This window comes from Siphateles boraxobius, unplaced genomic scaffold, assembly GCF_051911475.1.
Source record: "Siphateles boraxobius isolate OS27281-9 unplaced genomic scaffold, OSU_SipBor_1 60, whole genome shotgun sequence".
Lineage (NCBI taxonomy): Eukaryota > Metazoa > Chordata > Actinopteri > Cypriniformes > Leuciscidae > Siphateles > Siphateles boraxobius.
In genome coordinates, this window is record NW_027509187.1 from 351,327 (window position 1) to 371,845 (window position 20,519).

General features: G+C 38.7%; 1 protein-coding gene across 3 annotated transcripts in view; it reads right to left on the bottom strand.

Moving 5' to 3' along the window:
* Positions 1 to 2,308: 2,308 nt before the first annotated feature.
* The window catches only part of LOC143718244 (alpha-tectorin-like), a 76,137-nt gene continuing 57,926 nt past the window's right edge, over positions 2,309 to 20,519 (bottom strand). For all 3 annotated transcript variants that reach the window (XM_077209249.1, XM_077209250.1, XM_077209251.1), the window contains 29 exons: positions 20,381 to 20,452; positions 19,738 to 20,130; positions 19,210 to 19,611; positions 19,028 to 19,117; positions 17,571 to 17,951; positions 17,395 to 17,493; positions 16,931 to 17,073; positions 16,461 to 16,739; positions 16,236 to 16,331; positions 15,996 to 16,149; positions 15,577 to 15,830; positions 15,332 to 15,478; positions 14,666 to 15,245; positions 13,963 to 14,546; positions 13,299 to 13,863; positions 12,587 to 13,191; positions 11,948 to 12,503; positions 11,567 to 11,772; positions 11,073 to 11,282; positions 10,067 to 10,255; positions 9,692 to 9,981; positions 8,597 to 8,868; positions 5,943 to 6,062; positions 5,636 to 5,820; positions 4,444 to 4,604; positions 3,979 to 4,224; positions 3,623 to 3,785; positions 2,938 to 3,040; positions 2,309 to 2,843 (listed from right to left, as the gene is read on the bottom strand). In XM_077209249.1, coding sequence (XP_077065364.1) covers positions 2,737 to 2,843; positions 2,938 to 3,040; positions 3,623 to 3,785; positions 3,979 to 4,224; positions 4,444 to 4,604; positions 5,636 to 5,820; positions 5,943 to 6,062; positions 8,597 to 8,868; positions 9,692 to 9,981; positions 10,067 to 10,255; positions 11,073 to 11,282; positions 11,567 to 11,772; positions 11,948 to 12,503; positions 12,587 to 13,191; positions 13,299 to 13,863; positions 13,963 to 14,546; positions 14,666 to 15,245; positions 15,332 to 15,478; positions 15,577 to 15,830; positions 15,996 to 16,149; positions 16,236 to 16,331; positions 16,461 to 16,739; positions 16,931 to 17,073; positions 17,395 to 17,493; positions 17,571 to 17,951; positions 19,028 to 19,117; positions 19,210 to 19,611; positions 19,738 to 20,130; positions 20,381 to 20,452 — 7,652 coding nt within the window. In that variant the 3' untranslated portion in view covers positions 2,309 to 2,736. The remainder of the gene's footprint in view (positions 2,844 to 2,937; positions 3,041 to 3,622; positions 3,786 to 3,978; positions 4,225 to 4,443; positions 4,605 to 5,635; positions 5,821 to 5,942; positions 6,063 to 8,596; positions 8,869 to 9,691; positions 9,982 to 10,066; positions 10,256 to 11,072; positions 11,283 to 11,566; positions 11,773 to 11,947; positions 12,504 to 12,586; positions 13,192 to 13,298; positions 13,864 to 13,962; positions 14,547 to 14,665; positions 15,246 to 15,331; positions 15,479 to 15,576; positions 15,831 to 15,995; positions 16,150 to 16,235; positions 16,332 to 16,460; positions 16,740 to 16,930; positions 17,074 to 17,394; positions 17,494 to 17,570; positions 17,952 to 19,027; positions 19,118 to 19,209; positions 19,612 to 19,737; positions 20,131 to 20,380; positions 20,453 to 20,519) is intronic.

The window sequence follows — 20,519 nt, forward strand, 5'->3', positions numbered from 1 at the left end:
AGATCAGCATTAGACAAATGTGTGTCTAATATTTTTTTATCGACAATGAGAAACAGCAACAAATCTGAATCATGGAAACTAATTTACAAAGGCCACAGAGAATACATAAAATTAGGCTAACAGACAAATGTTGGTCCTTCCCTAAAGCGAGAACCTGTTGCATATGTCATATGTAGGTCTATATGTTTTATATATTGTTCGCCTTGACAATACCGCTCATAAGACATGCAACTCTGAAGAATTTAAGTAAGTGAACATTATTGTCAAGGGTGTGGTGTGGGTAGATGAAGAGGCTGAAGGCAAAATTCCAATTTCAAAAACCTTTACTTACAATATACTAAATACTCGCACGGATACAGACAGGTAGGCAGGCAGGCAGAAGGTTTCCACACACGCTAAACACATCGTTACATAGACAAGAACCGACAATGACAGACTGAACAGAAGCAAACTAAATACAGATACAAATCAAACATAACAAGGTGACACTGATGATGAGGACGATGAGCAAGCTGGTAATTGAGGGAGTGAGTTCAGGTGTGAAGACAAGGAGGATTATGGGAAGTGAAGTGCAGACGAAGACAGACTGGTGCAGACGATGACTGTGACAATTATATTCACGAGTTTACTGTAGGAGCAACAATTACACTCTTCTCAATTATTCCAGATTCCTCTCCTGCACAATGCGACCGACCGACCGTACTAGATCTACAAATGTAGAAGTGTGTAGAACGTGTGCTACAGTGAAAGCTCTCTCATCTACTGTAATGACAAATGTTCTTTGAGTCCCTTACCCCTACTTTTTTCAGCTCTCCCTCACCTTTATTTATAGCGCTTTATACAATACAGATTGTTTCAAAGCAGATTTAAATGGATAAACAGGAAAATAATGATTGCAATAATGATAATGATTCAAACAAAGTTCAAGTCTGTTGTAAAGCAGCTCTATAAAGAAACTAGTGTCAGTGTTCGGTGTCACTCCGAGTGTTAGGATGCATTTTTCAAATCACATAATCATCTGTGGCCGTATCTATATCATCCTGAGATTATGATAAGTGTGTCATCAGTTTTTCTGTAATGTTTATGCATGGATAAATTTGTGTTATTTGAGTTCACATTGTGAATGCCTGAGTTAATTATAATCTGTGTCTTCTGAATGTGAACATGGTTAAACCATGGTGAAAAATTTGGGCATTTTTGTGTAAAGTTTTGCTGAAAACATTGAGAAAATTGGAATGTGTTTGAGAACAGGTGAAATGTGTTTATAGTTTTGAGAAATGTGTTGTTGTCTTAAGAACTGAATGAATTGTTATAGTGAATGTATCAGTTATAGAGTGTTAGCAATCAAATAAAATTAATATGTATTTTAAATTCTCCCTTGTCAAAATGAGAAGTTTAATGCGTTACGTGAACAGCATTTACAGCAAATCCAGGTTAGTATTCAATTGTGCATACTAATACATGTTTTGCCAAGCTGAATAAATGATCATTAGTTGATGTATTATGAAACATGAATGGACAGGCGTGTATTTTTAATATTGTTACATAAATTATTTGTTTATTGTTAATTTATTTTTTGCATTAGGTATAAAGTCAACAAGTTTTAATTCACACACAGTAAATCTGGCACTAACTTGGCACTTATATAAAGAACATTTTATCCTCTGAACTACAGTAAAGTATGAACATCTCATGAAAAGGACTGTGTTTTTCCTTGTTTGTCTAGTCAAACCTGATAGTCAGGTTCACTGTCATTTTTACACATTTCAGAGGTTTTAGGAATCAAACGGAATGGATTCCAGACGATAAATGATTCTTATCAAGTCACCAAAGTGCAGTTGTCAGTGGATTTTTCCATTAATTTTTGCAAATGCAGTTGATTTGGATTCCCCAAATCTACTTACAGTACATGACTGTCACCACTGCATTAACAATATTTTTATTTTATTTTGCATTATCAAACAATGGCAAATATGATGATTGCAGTTTCTGCACATTTTAACAAATGGGCAAAATAATCATGTTAGATGTTAGTTACAGTAGATAATGATTATGTGATTAAAAAGCAAAAGGGTTGAAAATAATAAGATAATCTTGCTTTCTAAAAAGAACAATTCAGCGAGTGCTGCAACGTTCTTCAAAGCACTGAAAGTAAAACAGCAAGACTCTTCTCATGCATATTATCACAGCATCACGATAGAAAATAAGTAAAACAATTGCAAAAATATCAGTAACAAGATAATGTTACGATCATTAATCTTTCTCGTACTTTTACTGAACGAAAATGATTAAAAAAGGAAAAACAGACTTTTGATGCCAACCATAACATTTATTTTTTTATTCATTTTGATCATTCAGACCTTTTTCTTGCCATGTACTAAATGCCTGAATAAAAAAATTACAACACAACTTTTAGGAAAAGAAAATCATATTAGTTAGTTGCAATATCACAAATTTCCACAGAAAAGGAATGACCAAATTATGTTTTTGCATTATTTGAATAAACATGAATCTGATGGTCTTTTTTGTTGCAGCACATTTCCTCAAGTAATACAGAATGAATGTACTATATAGAAATAAACGTAAATGATTAAATAATAATTCCTTTATTAATCCACATGAAATCTCATTAATTAAATAAAGAAATGTTTAGAAACCCACAACCAGTGTAGCATCAGTTCCACATTAATTAAAACTACTCTAGACAAAATGCATGTAAAATGTTGTGATACTAAACTAAAAGTGTGTCAGGAGGACACTCATCAGAGGAACAAGTATCAGCATCAGAGAAACACACAGACTAGAAGCCTCAGATACCTTCACTTGTTCTGGGACCCACTTATCTATGAACAGAGAATATAATGCAATTCAGTGAAATATAATGTATTTACATAGAAACCTTTATTTACGAATTATTAAAATGAATGAACTGTTCACCTGTGTTCCCTTCAGACAACACCAGAGGACCCATGGATATGGAAGCACTGTCATGGAAGTCCAGAGACCTGCCCTCTCTCCGCCGGTGTCCAGAGTCACAGTCCTAATAGAGAAAAGAGCAGAATCCGGCTGTGTGAATCCCTGTTCAATATCACTGAACAACAAGATAAAGGAGTGCACAACGTCTCCAGAAGAGGGCAGCCTTGAACATTAAGGGCCAGATTTACTAACAGATAGAGCCAGCACAAAACCTCTTTTGACATTAAAAAACTACTGTCAGGATTTACTAGTCTCACAATGAAGAATTAGCGATGAAAACGTGTGGACACTGTTATTTTTGCAGCTGGCTGTGTCCGTGTTTGTGTTTGCCCTGTTTAGTAAATTTGACCTAAAATCTTAAAACATACTAACCTTACTAATATTAGTGTTTGATCAACAAGGATGTATAAACCGCAGATTTGAACAGCTTTACATGTACCATTTACTCACCACATTTTACTATAGATAGGCCTACTCCATATACTGTACACACAGACAGAGACACTGGCTAATATAATTGATAAATTAGGTTGATGTTCAACACATACAGTGAAAAAATATTTCACAACTACAGCTGGCCACTAAAGCTACTCTTGAAAATGTAACATTATAATTTCATGAACTATGAGAGGTTTTGTAAACTGACCATTGAGCAGCGATTGCTTGACAGAAGGCAAAGGTGAACAGCACAGTGCAGGTAAAGCTTAGTGGAGTTTGCAGTGAAGATAAACATCCTAAAGGAGAAACGGCTGGATGTCGAGACGCCGTTCTGCAGCAGATCCACTGTGTCGTCATTTGGATTGGGACACCTGACAATATCAATAATGATAAATTCTTTCACCTTTGTATTGACCGTTTCAAATCATCTCATGTTTTAGTTTTGAAATACTGAAAGACAAAGCATGTAAGGCAATCCTAAAAGTAGTATGATTATTGTTTATTCAAATTTTTCATTAAATTAAGGCTATAGGCTTAAAAGAATAGAAAGAATCCCTGCTTTACTCTGAGAGGATGAGATCCCAGCGGAGGCTGTAATCAGGATCATTCACAGGTGTAGCCCAACACGTGTCCATCACCAGGGCAAACTGGCGGCTGTCGACCCCCTCAACACGAACTTCCACATGCATCTCCTGGTCGAGCTCTGCATTCACTCTACCAGTGAAGGGCCGGGTAAACTCATCATCCTCATATGGAATCATCCGGACCTGATATCTGCCTTCACCAGCGGGAAGAGTCTTGTGCACAATACTGTCGAAATAATGGATAGATCTGTGTTAAAACTTACTTGTTTTATGGGTAAAATTCTGCTTTAGGAGTAAACTATATATGTTCTTGGTTTAGAGAATATAAGCATATATTTACTTTATATATATACACACACACATATGCATTTAATATTCTGTTTTGGTGAATTACTCCTTTAATAACAGTAGTGTTCCTGAACCAGAATTTGTATTTGACTCGCACCTCTCCAGTGGGTTGATTTCCACATTCATGGAAAGTGTTTGTGATTGAGGATAAGCACAGCTGAAAGAAAGTCTCAGGATTTTCTCTCTGCTGATGATTAGACCTTCTGACCTCGGTGTCCCCAGAATAAAGTTATCATAGATGAAGTGGGTGCCGTTAGCCTGTAGACAACAAATATAACATTTTATAATTTAGCCTAAATTGAATTCGAGGTATTTAAAAAAGGCAGCAGCTTTTGCGTTACAGCAGTATTTTCTTTGCACTTAGTAAAAAAAAAAAAAAGCTATTTATAATTAGTGCAAATAGTGGCAGATGCTATTTGCACCTTAGTGTATTGTAGTAATAATATTATAAAACAGTCTGCAATAATAATAAATGGATGCTACCTTACTGCCCTTACAAAAATTAACCATGGTTTGGCTACACTAACCATAGTTTAGCTATGGAATTTTTAGTAAAGCTGTGGTTATACAATTGGAAATCGATGTGCCAAAAAAATAAAAAACATGGTTACTATACTTTTACCACAATCAAATTTTAAAAGGGTGGGAGATTCCTCGTCCCTGTCCCTAAAGCCCACACTACACCTTCCCCTAACCCTACCATACTGAACCTGCTGATCAGTAAAGGTCCTCGAATGTCCAGGAAGGGAGCCATGGTCTTGAGTGTGGTAATATGAGCTGCATGTGTCACGTCAATGTCTTAGCTCGTCCAATCAACGCAAAGACACCACATACAATTTCAATTATGGGCCAATCAAAGATCTGTTGAACACTTTATTCCTACTATTAAATACCTGCTGGGTGGATTTAGTGTAAACAATTTTTTGATACCTCAACATTATGCATATCATTAAAAAACTTCAAAGCCCAAAATGTATCAGTCACGTGAGATAAAGCTGGGCTACAAATTAATGGTGGAAAATGTGGGCACAAGTTTCAGTGTCTTTTGTGGCATTATAATGTGTATCCTTCCCCTCTGAATCTCTTTCAGACTTTGAGAAGTCTATAGGGAGGTTTGTTTGGACCCTTTATTTTGTTGTTACAGATTCAGTTCCCTTACAGACCTCCCCACATACTTCTCAAAGTCTCAAAGAGATTCCACAAGTGGTAAAATCAAACTCTGTTGGTCCTATCAGATACTACAAATATTTAGATGTTGTATTGAATAAATGATACATAGTTAAACCTACCACAAGATTTGTACCACAGATGTGTTCATCGTTATCAAAATGGAATTCCACTCTGCCATTCCGGACCGTTCCTTTGCAGCTGGGATCATTGAGGTGTAAGACATCAGCTGGAAAACCAGCCTCAAAGAGCTGACAGCGAGACACAGACATGGAGCCAGAGCTGCTTTCACAGGTTTCTGAGAAATCTGAGAGGGGATTAAAAGACAAAAGAATGTCATAATTGTTAAAAAAAGTAAAAGGTAATGACGAAACTAATGACGAAAAAAATATATTTCATTTTTTTTTTTTTTTGTTAAATGATACCAACCAAAAGAGTCAGGTTGTGGTCTGTGATGGTCTTCGTTACATAAACAGCCATAAACACCATTTTTCTTCCCACACCATTCATCCTCAGAGCAGCTGAGTTCAGAACAGCGATCTCTCACATCTAAGAGGAAAAGCACAGATAGATGAAATACAACACAAAGACACTGTGTCATGGTAACAGGGACAGAGGTTAACATTCTGGCCATCTGAATGAATTGGTCTGCAGTCCTCAAGGTAATAAAATATATATTTTCGAGTGAATTAAATGAGTCATCTCATTTTTAATAATTTCCCCTTGAGATCTACAGATAGTGTTCTACAGATAGTGATCTACAAATAAATTGTCGGACGGGGGGCGGGGGTGGTGGTGATATGTTTGGGATTTCCAAATAAATGCCCTCCAAGTTCTCCACATGTGAAATGTGTAGCAACAATTACTTTTTACCCATGATTTGCAGTCAAGCCCAATATCGGTACTGCTGCCTCAATGTGACATGCAGTGTTGGGCAGAAGCATTGCTAAAAAAATTGCTTAATGGTAGTGTTGATTTTTTTTATAGTCCATTAAGAGCTAGCTATGACTGATTTGTGAATTAATCGTGTTTTTAAATTGTCATTCTTTTCTATTAATTTTGTAAAATCAGTTAAACGTTAGATCAAAATCAGTTCATGATTGTGAATCGTTCAGACAGCTCATTCATCCTCTGTATCATTTGGAACCAGTTTCTCACTCTAAAAACAGTAACACAGATGACAAAACAAAACTAAACTTGAATCCTATGGACCCAACAACCCCACCCTGCTACTTTCTCTAAACGTTAGTGTGACACTCACAAAATAATTTTTGTTGAGATAATTACTTTTTGTTTCCTTTCCTTCTAATGCAATAGCATTTTATTTTATTTTGATTTATATAATTGAATATTAATGAGAGGGTACGGAAAAAGCACACAATGACATGTATTTCCTAAAATGGACACAGTAATCGCAAACACAATGGCAGTAATCGCGAGTAGCGTCACACGGGGACATTTAGCGATGCGCAGAGCAAGATGAGCTCATAATCCAAGGGTGCTTCTCATTTCTTATTTGTGCATCCTCGTTTCCTTTCCTCGCTTCCTTTCCTAGCGCCTCAGCTCCTCCCCCTGTAGGTTGTGAGGGAAGGACGCAAGGAAAGAAAATAAGCGTCATCAGCAGCGTTCAAAGGATCTGCCCTTATGCTGTTGAAGTGTGTTTATTTAAGAAATTCATAATGAATAATAATAAAGCAAGATACCCTGTTGAAATATGTGAGATGTGTGGTTTATAAAAACAGCAAGGGTAAAGTACAAATTCAAATTATTGTCACCGATGTGAAGGGGGAGGAGATTGTATACGTGCGTCACGTTTAGTCAATAAAACACTTCCGCATAGGATACAGCTGTGTATCCTCACTCATGACTCCTCTAAAAGCCTCCTCACTCCTCGATCCTTGACTCCTCACGGTGCAATTAGAGAATTGAGATGTCCTTCAAGATGGCTGTGCTTGATTGGTTTCCGGGTCATAGGATGGAGGACAGAGGAGCGAGGAGACGAGGAGGGATATTGAGAAGCACCCCGAGACAATGGAGAATGAGCAACTGTGTTCCTGCGTCACTGATTTCTCTGTAATATTTAATATATTTCCAGGTCAGTTACACACCTTTTATGTGACTCCAGATGTGTATAAGCTTATATGAATCTATAGTGAAGTGTGCTCCAAAAGCTAAAAACATGTCAAATGTGTAAACAGTTCAGTACGCAGTTGAGAAAATGGTGGTCGATGCCCGCAGATTGTTTTTTATTTATTTTCTATGGCTTCGGGGCATTTGTGGGTTATTTCAGTGTGTGTGGAAAACAGCTATATGTGTTAAAAGGGTAAAAAGTTAATGTGAATGTACAGCATAAGACCAGTTACGGCTGCGATCACGTTTAAGGGCGCATGTGTGTTAATATTACAATAACACAGAGTAAGTTCATAGAACTGAGTGCCAAAGTTATGAGGCAGAGATGTTTATTTTTGAAGTGTGTAAATGTGACAAAACTTAACTGCAAATGAGAATTATCCTGTTGTATAAAGTGAACACTTATAAAATGTACATTTATTACAAAAATACTCTTTTGATAAGAGAACAAAGATGACAGACGTTAAAGAGAAAAGTGCAGATATGATTGATGATAGACAAAAAATGTGATTTAAATGGAAAATGTGTGTTTTTGGTTTCATACAAAGTTTGATAAGCTAATGTTTGTAAAAATATGTGAGTATACATTAATGTGAAAACAGACCTTTCAAGAATATATTGCTTCATGTTATCCAAATGTGGATATAACCTGTGCTTAAATGCAAAGCAGACAAAATAACAGAAAACAACTCATGATTGCAGATACAAAGTTAAATTGAAGTTGAAAATAAAATAATCCGAGTCAATGGAGAATGAGCAACTGTGTTCCTGCGTCACTGATTTCTCTGTAATATTTAATATATTTCCAGAGCACTCCTAGGAGAGGATTATATATATATCCTAGCCGGGTTCCGCTACATTAGCTTTTAATGTTAGTTCAGCTACCTACATTTTTAGTAACACTGGTGACAAAATCACAAAATAATCTGTGCTGAAATGTAATTTCGACTTACCGCACCGCAGACCCGAGCGCCATTCTGGGATCTGTATCTCCAAGATGGCACAAGCTGTCTCATAGGCCTCAACTGCTGAACACAACATGCCATTTGCACGTGTGTAGAGACACAGATCATACACACAAGAGTAGTAGTAAGGTGCAGGGTCAACATGAAGATGGCAGTTCTGGAAGGGGCCAGAGGTGTTGGTGATAATACTACAGAGATCAGAATACCTCTGCCTCGATGGACACTCATCAACATTACCAGTCTGGTCTCTGGCACCACAGCTGAAGAATACAAGAAAACTTCGGGTCAATTAAATGCTTATACTATTTCAACATTTCAAAGCCTCTCTCTCTCTCTCTCTCTCTCTCTCTCTCTCTCTCTCTCTGTCTCTCTCTGTCTCTCTCTCTCTCTCTCTCTCTATCTCTCTCTCTCTCTCTCTCTCTCTCTCTCTCTCTCTCTCTCTCTCTCTCTCTCTCTCTCTCTCTCTCTCTCTCTCTCTCTCTCTCTCTCCCCCCCTTTTGGTTTCTGCCAATCAGGGTTGAGTTATTCGGCACATTTTACTGATGTAACCCTGAGCTGCACTGAGAGTGCAATAGTGTGTGAAACCTTAGAGGCTGGGACACTCACACTTACTCCATTGGTAATTTAGTGTCTCCAATTCACCTAACCCCCATGTCTTTGAATTTGGGTAAAACCCATCCTGACACAAGGAGAGCATGCAAACCATATACAGTACATAAAGGCCTCTTGGCTCAGCCAGGGAATTATCCGGTCAATGATAAACCAATTTGTAAATACAAATATGTTACATTTATGCAATGTTTCAGTCTGTCAGCAGCAAATAATTCACTCTATTTCACTCTGATTGCATTCGATAGAGGCTTTAATGGCAAATGATTCACATTGCTTTCAAGACATACATTTTATCAGTTCATGTATTTCCTGGGAATCAAACTATGGCCATGCATTGATAGTGCCTTGCCCTACTGTTTGAGCTGCAAGAACTCACAAATCACATGAACCCTTTTCTCCATCCATCACAACCCAAAAGGTGGATCACAACCCACCAGGTAAAAATGACTCCTAAAGTCTTGCGGTTCTTACCCTGGAATGCTGGTGTCTGATTTCCAGCTATGACCAAAGGAAATGTCATCAGAAGCGAGTTCTCCACTGGGCAGCACTTTGTCATCCGCAGGATTACCATTGAAATTTCCACACATTCCACATAGAGATCCATAGAATCTTTCACTCACTCTGACTAAAAGGCTGCTATGTCCATCAAAATGGACAATAAATTCATTGAATGCATTTAGAATTACAAATCCCTGCTCCTCATGTACCTCTACAAGATCATTGATTTGATACGCCGGTGCATTAATAGCATTTCCATCAACCTGGAGGAGAATCAGAAAATGTCAACATAAGGTAAGAGAAAGTTAAATACGTATTTATACTGGCATCAATTAAAGTGTAACTTACTTTAACTCTCCTGTTCTGCCCAATACTGATGTGCATATGTTGTTCATGCTGAGACAACCAAACATCCACTGCAGACACAAATGACACCACCATGTTCCCCCGGTGCCTGTTGGTGGCCACTACACGGAACTGCAGATCACTGTCCGTAACATTACCGCAGGTCTGGGCAATCTCATAGGAACATGTTCCCTGGTAAGATTAACACAATACTCTTACTCCCGGTTTTACAGACAATGCTTAAGCTAGTCCCAGATTAAAATGCTTGTTTGAGCTGTTTTAACTGAAAGAAACTTGCACTGACATAGTATAAAATATGTCAGTGCCATTGTTTTGTCTCAAGGTGCACACCAGTTTTTTCTAAGGCATGTTTATAAAAGCTACTTAAATGTCCTGAATATACTAAAGCCTAATTCTGTCTAAATCTAAGCCTTGTCTGTGAAACCAGGCCATAGTCTTCATTATTTCTTTCACTTCCCTCACATAAATATCTTGCAGGACAATGCATACATTCATAAATATATGAATATTCTTCGACTCATGAAAGACATTGTAGCGAGCAGGACGAGGCACGAGGCCGGTGGCGCGATTACTAATGAGTGACACCTGCACAACGCAGCGGTCTCGTATCTCTCACGGAGGACCGGAGGCATAAAAGGAGGAGCGACGACAGTGAAGATCGAGAGAGGAACAGGCCTGGACTTATGTTGTTTCGTTTCATTATATGTGATAGCAGTCATCCGTGAGGGGCTGCTGTCTTTTACTTTTGTTTTGTATTTATTTGTTTTATTTATTAAAGTGGGTGTTAAATGTTTGCCAGTTCCTGCCTCCTTCTTCCCATAACAACAAACTGTGTTATAGACATTTGAAATCCCTCCCTGTTTAGATATTCTAATACCAATAACCCTCATTTGGTTAAACTTGACTCTTAAGTAATTTGTCCTCTACTGGGACACAAAACAACAGTTGAGGTAGTTGTCTGCAAAAACAGCAGTTAACCAGTTAATACCTGAAAGTGGGCCACAGCCCCATCAAAGGTGATGTAGTGGGGGTCGCCCCAGACTGTGCATGTGGACATTGGACTGAAGCAGTCACGACGTCCATTTCTGACCATACACTCCATGGCCGCTGGGCAGAAAGATGCAGTGCAGCGTAGATCATTTGGAGCAAAACACTGACAGCGTTGGGAACATGTTGAATCCCAGAACTGTTCACCAATCTACCAAACCAACAATGACAATTAACTTTACATTTCCTTAACATAACATCAGTGATAATTTTTACATACAAAAATCATGGTATCACCATTTAGTTTTTAGGAGTAAATGTAAATGCAAGTATTATGATGATACCATCTTTGTACCATGGTTTTAACCTTACCGTTAACCTTACCAAGTGTTTGAGGTGATGTATGGAGCCATAATACACTAAGGCTATGCTTCCCCTAATCCACTGCCCTATATAATAAGACTTAACATAAAAACATGATGTTTTAATCCTCACTTGATAGTAGAATCCATCATACAAGCAACCACATTGCTCCACTGGTACACAGAGTCCTCCACTCCTCACAAATCCCTCATCACAGAAACAACCTTCTGAGCATGTGTGTTCACAACTAGCATCAATGCTGCTGGCGCATGTGTGGCCACAGTCGGTGCCACACACCTCATAATGACTGTTTGGGATGTTTGATGAGCAGTCCATGACTGGCAATGTAACAAAAAAAGTATTGATATGAAGCATAAATGCTATTCATAATATGTACAATATTAAATATGTGATATTAAATGAAAACACATTGAATAATGGAAATAAAAAAAACATTTAGTTTAGTTAGAAATGTTTTCTTTAAATATCTCATCTATATCTCCAGTCACTTACCACAGGATGCAAGTTGTCTCCAGGGGTAGACCATGGTATTGACAGATTGACAAGCACTCACATAGGATTGGACAGAGCGACACAAGACATTGTTATGGTTCCCAGAGATGCACACATCAAACACACAGTTATTAAAGTAAGCTTGTGGATCTACAGAACCATGACAGAAGCTAAAGGGACCCTGATTGTCTCTGATGATCTCACACATGGCTTGAGTTGTGCTCTCATCTTGGCACAAAGGACAATGGTCTCCACAGCCATGATTACATGACATGTCATCCTCAACCATCCATTCTGCACCAAACTGATCTACTGAAAGTGCCAGAGCACCTGAAGGAGTGAGGAAGTCATCCTCTGGATGGCCATTAAAGTTGCCACAGATGCCACATGTAACTCCACTGTAGTCTGCTGGCACAACAATCTTTACCTCCCAGGAACCACCATAACTGACACTGAAACCAAAGTCAGTTGAGACATAGACAAACTGTCCTGTGGAGTAGACAGACACTCGACCAGAGTCAAGATAAACAGGGAGGTTTCTGATCTCTTCATCAACCTAATTGAAAAAAAAGTTGAGCTTGTTCATACAACCATTCTTATTAATAATTACATTGATTACAGTGAGTGGAACTTGCTTACCTTAACAGCAGAATAACCGTTCATGTCCTGTGACATGTGCACAAGATGCCCAGAGACATTGACAAAAACTTCAACAGTTATAGACACAGGCCATCCATTCCATGCTTCATTTCTTGCTTCCACTTGGAAGTGCGGTAGTCCACGGGTATAATCACATACTGTGGCCAGCACATATCGGCATGTGCCTTGAAAGTCAAAGTAGGTTCTATCAAAGGAGATATAATGGGGATCTCCAGAAGCATAACAGCTACCGTGTGGACGAGGATGGCAGCCATACTCCCCCTCCACCACACGGCAGATTTCTTGGTCACTGCAAGATGATGGTGTGCAACGGACATTTCCAGTGATTCCGTCACAGACACACTGGAACTGGCACTCTTCACCATGCCAGAACTGCTCTCCAGGCTGCCGATAGCGGCCATGATAGTGGCAGCCACAACCAGTGGGGGGAACACAGCGATCTCCATCCAGCACTAGTCCATCATTGCACTGGCATCCCCCCTGGCATGGCAGAGCGCACTGGAAGGGAAATGAGAGGCTAGGGCAGGACGCAGGACAGGATGTGCCACACAGTTCAAAATGGGTATTTGCTGGACAGTTGGGATCTGAGATAATTAAAACATAACGGGATGGAAAGGCAATGAATGATCAGAATTTTGAAGAGATATATAGTTTTAATTCTGAAAATCTTACCACCTCACAAGATACTAACCACAGTGGGTGATACTCCTCCACTCTCCAACTGCAATGCCATTCTGTTGGCACTGCAGTGTATACCCTCGCAGGGCTTCACATAGAGCCTCCCTGGCACCCTCCGTCTGCTCCAGCAACTGAATGCAGTCTTCAATCCGCTGCCAAGGGTCTAGTGTTCTGCTGCATTCAGCAAACGGTCCATTGTTCATTGTCATGATGTTGCAGAGCTCACTGAACTCGCTTCTGTTTTGATGAAGTCCTGGTTCCCAAATGTCAGCTGTGTCCTCACAGTGGGCTGACAGGGATCCATCACGCCAACTATCTGCAAATAACTGGGAGTCATCCAGCAGGACCCCATCTGGGCTGTAGAATTCATCACCAATGTTTCCATTCAAGTTCCCACACAGACCTCCTAGTGTACCATTGTAAGTGGTTGGAGCTGTGATTCGGACAATGTGCGGCCAGTCAGCTCTAACGATCACTCCAAAGTTTGTCTCCAACACGAAACCCCTCACACTACTGTGATAGATGTGGATCTGACTGGAACCAACACTGATGGGAAGGCCAACCATCTGTCCATCCACCTGAAATGAATATAAAAGTTAATTGATCTAGCGTATGAGTTTGAAATAATTTTGTTAAACTGCTCCAAATAAATGACAAGCTAAGATTTTTTAGCTAACCTGTACATTGCTACCTTCTCCCAATTCAATGGAAACATGAGTTCCTCCTGCCTCAAAATTTAGGAACCTGGAAAAGTCTTGAAGGCCTCTGGGTACTTTCTCCACTGCCAAAACAAAGTATGGCAGTTGGGATGGCCCCATCACTCTTGCAAGGGTCAGTCCACAAGCTCCTGGGTATCTGAAAGTTTGTCCATCAAATGTGTGGTATGAACCCAGGCCTTCAACCGAACAGGTAGCATAACTGATGGGTCGGCAGCCCCTCACACCATTATGGTGTCCACAGACCTCTGCAGGATCACACTGGTGCTGATAGCAGACCATTGACCTGCTCCTGCAAACACATTGTCTCCCACAGTCCTCATCCAACACCACTGACTGTCCCTCAGAGTAATAGAAGCCCTCAAATGTGCAACCACAGTCCATTTCAGGCACACATTGTCCAGCACTGAGGATGTACCCATTATCACAAATACAGCTCTCCTGATTGGGCAAGGGACAGTTTATTGGGGCAGATGGGTTGCTGCAAGTTGCAGGGCAGCTTGTTCCAAGGGACTCAAAATGACTGCGCTCAGGGCATAAGATTTCTGGAAATGGAAAGCAGAAATAATAATATGCATCAAACTCTGGATCTTTTACCTTGCACAAATATTTCAGTTACATTAAGCTGAATGCCAAACTTACTTATAATAAAGATGGCACTTACCACAAAAGCCTGGTTGCCTCCAATGTCCAAGTTGTACACCCTGCTGTTGGCATTGAGCAGAATACACATTGAGAGCCTGGCACAGAATAGGCTGGTACCCTCCTCCTAAGCAAAGATCATAGACACAGTTCTCTATGTAGGTCTGTGGTGAAAACACAGAATGGCAAGATGCAAAAGGCCCCGAAACATCTCCCAGGATTCCACAGTGGTTTGTGTCACTGTAAAGGCTCATTTCACTGCTGGTACAAACCGCACAAGCGAGACCTGTGCACCTGACATTATGACATTCAGGATCTGTGTCACCCTCTGCCTTCCAAGAGTTGGCAAAGTCAACATCTGAGCTCAAGATCTCCCCAGAGACTGAACGGAAGTCATCTTCAGGATGTAGATTATAGTTCCCACACAGACCACATGTGGCATTCTGATAGTCATAAGGTACAGAGATGGTGACATAGCTATATGCATCATAGGTCACTAGGAGGCCAAAATCTGTGCTGATGACCAAGGAAAACCCTGACTGGTAGACTTGGATGGAGCCATTGTGGAGGGTGAATGGTGTTGCTAGAAAGGTCCCATTAACCTTGACAATGTTGACAAAAAAGAAATTAGGAAGATGGGTGGATGGCTGAACTGAAATCAACATTACAGCAATACACTGATAATTACCTTTGCCTCATAATAATGACCTTTGACTAGTTCAATTTCTTCATTATAGACAAATACTCTGACCATCCGAGTCCATGACACACGTGTACTACCCCGATGCTCATTTTTGCCCTCAATGCGATAGTACGGCAAACCATTTTCACATGCCTAAACAATGACAAAAATTCTTCATAAGTAAAGGATTCTACATTTAAAAAAAAACATCTGTTCTACAATAAATGGAAAGCCATAACAGCATTGCTAACCTCAGACAGAACATATGTGCAGGTTCCTTGAAAGTGAAATATCTGATTGTCAAAGGTGTAGTAGTGAGGATCACCGGAGATGGAGCATGTTTGTCTCTGAATGTTCTGACAAGAGTATTGGAAAGCAGCTGGACGACAAGCTTGGGAATAAGTACAGGGCTCAAAGCTGCACTGGATGCCACTTCTGGTACAGGAGCATCTCTGCTGACAGGTGGCATCACTCCAGAAGGAGTCTCCCAGCTGCACTGGAAAACCTATAACAAAGAGTTTATGGATATAAACACCAAAAATATTTCATTTAAATACTGGAAGGCTACCTTATGGCTCACTACTAGCATGATATAACTAGATTTCTATAAGTCATTCATATTTTTCCTGAAAATAGCAAATATTTGATATAGTCATAAAAGCAGTGTTACCGTTAAACTGACAACCACGTGTTCCATGATCTGTTCTGAAGGCCCATCTGCCCGGCACATTGACATTGCTGCTGTATGGTAGGCTTGTGATGTCATTCTGGAGTGATCCAGTAATTGAGAAATGGTGACTTGAGTCGATAGTGTCATAACCAGCCTAATGATAAGGAAGACATTCAGATGTCTGATTAGTTAGTCATAAACAGTTCAATACATTATATTAATCTGTCATCTTGTGCCTACCTGTACATATCGTTGCGTTGGAGCGATTGCACCATAGTTTATTACAACAAATGAGAGATGGCCATTTGAAATCAAAACCACTTGGAAAGATGTTTCCTTAAAAAAGACAAATAATAATAATAAATTTTTTTTTTTTTTTGTGTAGCGAGAAAAAATGTTGTATACTGATTTTTATTTTTAAATGGGCACATGAAGGTTTACATGATACCAAATTGTGCTACTTACTGTTCCTGAATTGGAGTAGTATGCAACTCTATCCCATGTTGCAACAAAGACCCATGAAGCAGAGAAAGTCAAGTCAGAGAAGTATTGGTTTATGTCTTGGGTCGCCTGTGTAAGGACACTGCCAGAGGTGTATTGTTGATATGAGATAACACCATTCCAACGGTTGTCAATATCTGTCCAGAATGGAGCAATGAGGTCTTTCCCTCCATAAGCTGGGAACTGGTATGGAGAGTAGCTGTACCATTCCCCGTCAAAAGTCAAGTGTCCATTGTTGTTAACCTGAAATAGAAGACGTCTGATTATTAATATGTGGAAGATACTTGTAAAATAAGCAAAATTATTTGTAACAATATTTTAAACTGCACTGAATGTTCATTTTCCCATTTACTTTTTCTCCAAGAGTACAATGTTTATAGACGCAGGTATTAGACACTCATAATCCTATATCTTCTCAAATCAGATTGACTTACATAAATTTGGTTGTATGTTTGCCCAAAAAATATAAATGGCTGCTGGAGGTTTATAACTGATGAACTCCCATCATCAATGCGTCCATTTACTGAGTCTCCATGTCCAAATGGATAAAATTGGCTCCTAATATTGATCCTATTGTCTGAGAGAGAGAGAAAAAAACGATATTGAACATGTATTAGTAATTTCATAGACATCATTTCAATTTTATTTACCGTAGTGTCCCCATCATAATATTTGCAATCTCTGCATAATGAAATGCATATGATACAGCATTATGACCTATATTTGCACAGCTTTGATTTCCTGTGGTCTCACTTTAATATGACTGATAATATAATAGCCTATATGGCCTTATAAATTAATTTAAATTATTTACATGCATCACAAACTTATAACATGGATCTGATTTGCTCATGCCAAACAATAATCCTTCAGATTGTAACGTAATACATTATATTACCAGTCGTAGTTTCCATGGTTGTAGTTTCAGTTGTTGTAGTTTCATCTGTCATTGTCGTTGGCATGACAGTAGTAGTAGAAGTGTTTATGTTACTTGAATCTGAAATAAATTATAAATTTTAGATATTTTTTTTTTTATCTATTACATAAACGAAGGGCACATGTAAATATATTTACCTGCACAGTACACCAAACTGCAGGCAGTTGGGCTCACAAATTCATAGACATAATAATCTCCTGGACAGGCTTTGACTTTAATGGGATTGGATTGGAAATAGCAGCAGTTATTGCTCCAGTGACCGCAGACATCTCGAGTGACCACTCCATCCTCAACTGTTGGATGACTTCCGTTCAGCCACAGAGGAGCATGAGTGCCACAACTATACTCATCAACACATGTGTCTGGCATCTGAACGCTCTGACCCTGAATGAAGAGACGGTACCAGCCGGTCCAGCTGACCCAAGCGTCACACATTATTTGAGAGGAATGTTGATTGTTGGTGGCTCTCCATGAATCATCCAGGATATTGTAGTTGTGACAGGGGTCAACAGGTGGAGCTGTTGTTATGGAAATATTACAAATATACATTCTGCTCAAATAATAAATGAATGTTGTTTATGTATCATTTTTGTAGCCATGAAATAGTTATCTCCAGGTAACTCTTTACTTAAGTTCCCTGTTTTATTTGAAGTTCAAAGCTGAAGACAATTTGTCTTGAAATTTCAGAACGTCTCCTCTCATTTAGCTGACAAAACAAGTGTTAAAACAGTCAAAATTGAGTCGTTTTGCAATTGAGCACAAGGATTACAAGCAACTTGACCTCAAGAAGGCAATGCTTTCAAAACACACTTTGACACTTATTTGCAAATATATATATATATATATATATATATATATTTTTTTTTTTTTTCAAGTAGTGATCTACACATAGACTGATTGAAAATCAGATTTTGATTGTTCTTTCAGATTTAAAACATCTTTAAGAACTGACACTCCCTCCCCAGTCAAAAACAAAATATAAATTGAAACTAATCTGCAAAAATATCTTGTTCCTAGATCTCTGCTTTTGATTTAATGTCATGGCTTATTACACTTGGATGTATAATTTGCTAATTAGTTATTTTGCATGCGTTTCATGTATTTCTGAAACTGGGGTATGTCTAAGATAGCCAGGGGGTCTAAAAATCACCCAAAACCATAGTAAGTAATATTGAGACAAAGAACGACATTACACTATACAATTGAATGAATGTATAAAAGGCCATCACATTAAACTCTGATTATTTTATATTTCTGTGTACATGCAGTAATTCCCTGTCTCTGATGGCTGGAGTATGTGAATATGGGTTATAAACTGAGTTTGAGAAACACTGGTCGTTTAGTTTTCACTATTAACAAAGTTTCAATACTTAACTTCACTAAAATTGCATTCTATGTTTACATTTTAATATATAGAGTCTGAAATGCATACTCATTTGTGAGTTGTATTGTTTCTTCCTAATGTGTTTTTTGCAGAAATAATTTTGAATTTGCTTAATGCGATAAACAGGAACATTTCAAGAGATCATGTTTAATAAAAACACATCCAAAAAAGATGCTCAAGAGAGTTAAAGGAAGCAAGACAATACTTTACCAGTGGTTGTGATTGGGTGAGTAATGGATTCTATGGACGGGATTGTCTCTGTTGTTGTAGACGCTGATGAGATGGACTGACTTGAGGCTTCTAGAATTAGGAACATTTTAAATCAACATCAATCATTTTTAAACAAAATCCAGAAACGAAAATTATTGAAGATCATATGAGTAAGTGCTCACCAACACAGTAAGCTCCACAATGTATTGGCTTGACAAACTCATAAACATAGTAATTTCCTGGACAGGCTTTGACTCTTATAGGGTGGGAATTGTAAGTACAGCAGCCGTTCCATGAGGAGACACAGACCTGACGGGTGACCACTCCATCCTCCAGCTGTGGGTGAGGGTCGTTGAGCCACAGTGGTTCATAAGTGCCACACATGCCTTGATTTACACATGATTCTGGCATCTGAGTATTTTGACCATTGTAGAACATCCTGTACCAGCCATTCCACTCCACATTATAATCACACATGCCATAGTAGTAATAGTTATTATAGTAATAGTTGTCAGTGGATCTCCAAGGCTCATCCAGACTGGTATAGCTGTAGCAGGGGTCGTCAATTGGGGTGGAGAAAGGCACTATTAAAGAAAAAATAGAAAGAGAGCATTAAATATTGCAGATTAAATATATTCAAATTAATAATATGAACATAAATCAATATAATACATGACAAGCATGTCATATATAAAGATGAATGAATATACCTGCACAATATACAGGAGCTGGGATTGAAAGAGTCGGTCTGGTAAATTGGTAGACATAATAATTTCCAGGACAAGCTTTGACTTGGATTGGGTCGGATCTGTAGCGACTGCACTGATAATCCCGGGAGCCGTAAACTTCACGAGTAACAACTCCATCTTCTAGCCGAGGATGAGAGCCATTAAGCCACAGAGAACTAAAACTTCCACATGACATATAATTAAAACACCACTCAGGCATCTGAGCACTTGATCCATTAATGAAGAGTCGATACCAGCCATCCCATTCTACACGAGTGTCATCTTGTCCAGAAATGTATCCATACATAGACCAGTAATTGAGTGTGCTTCTCCAGTAGTTGTCAAGTGCGTTGTAGTTATTACAAGGGTCATAATCTGTTAGAGAGAGATGATGAGACCAAAACATTTTATTGCAACTTCACAAGTGCAAATTTGAACCAGTCAAACACTGTAATAATCATGAGATTTATAAACCATTCATACACAATGCGACAATGTAATAATGAAAATGATTATGCATAAAATGTTCCATTTAAACTGTAATTCACATCTTTAATTGGTAAAAAAAAAAAAAGAATAACATAACACTCATATATTCTTCTTTCATATATTATTTACAACTCACTCAATGTGATGCTGGATCCAGTGAATATATCTGGACTTATAGTGGAAACTGCCTGTGAAATAGTGTCGACATCTAAAAAGAAGGGAATTCATGTCATGACAGAAATCATTTTAAAAAGGTTTGTAATACTTAAATAAAT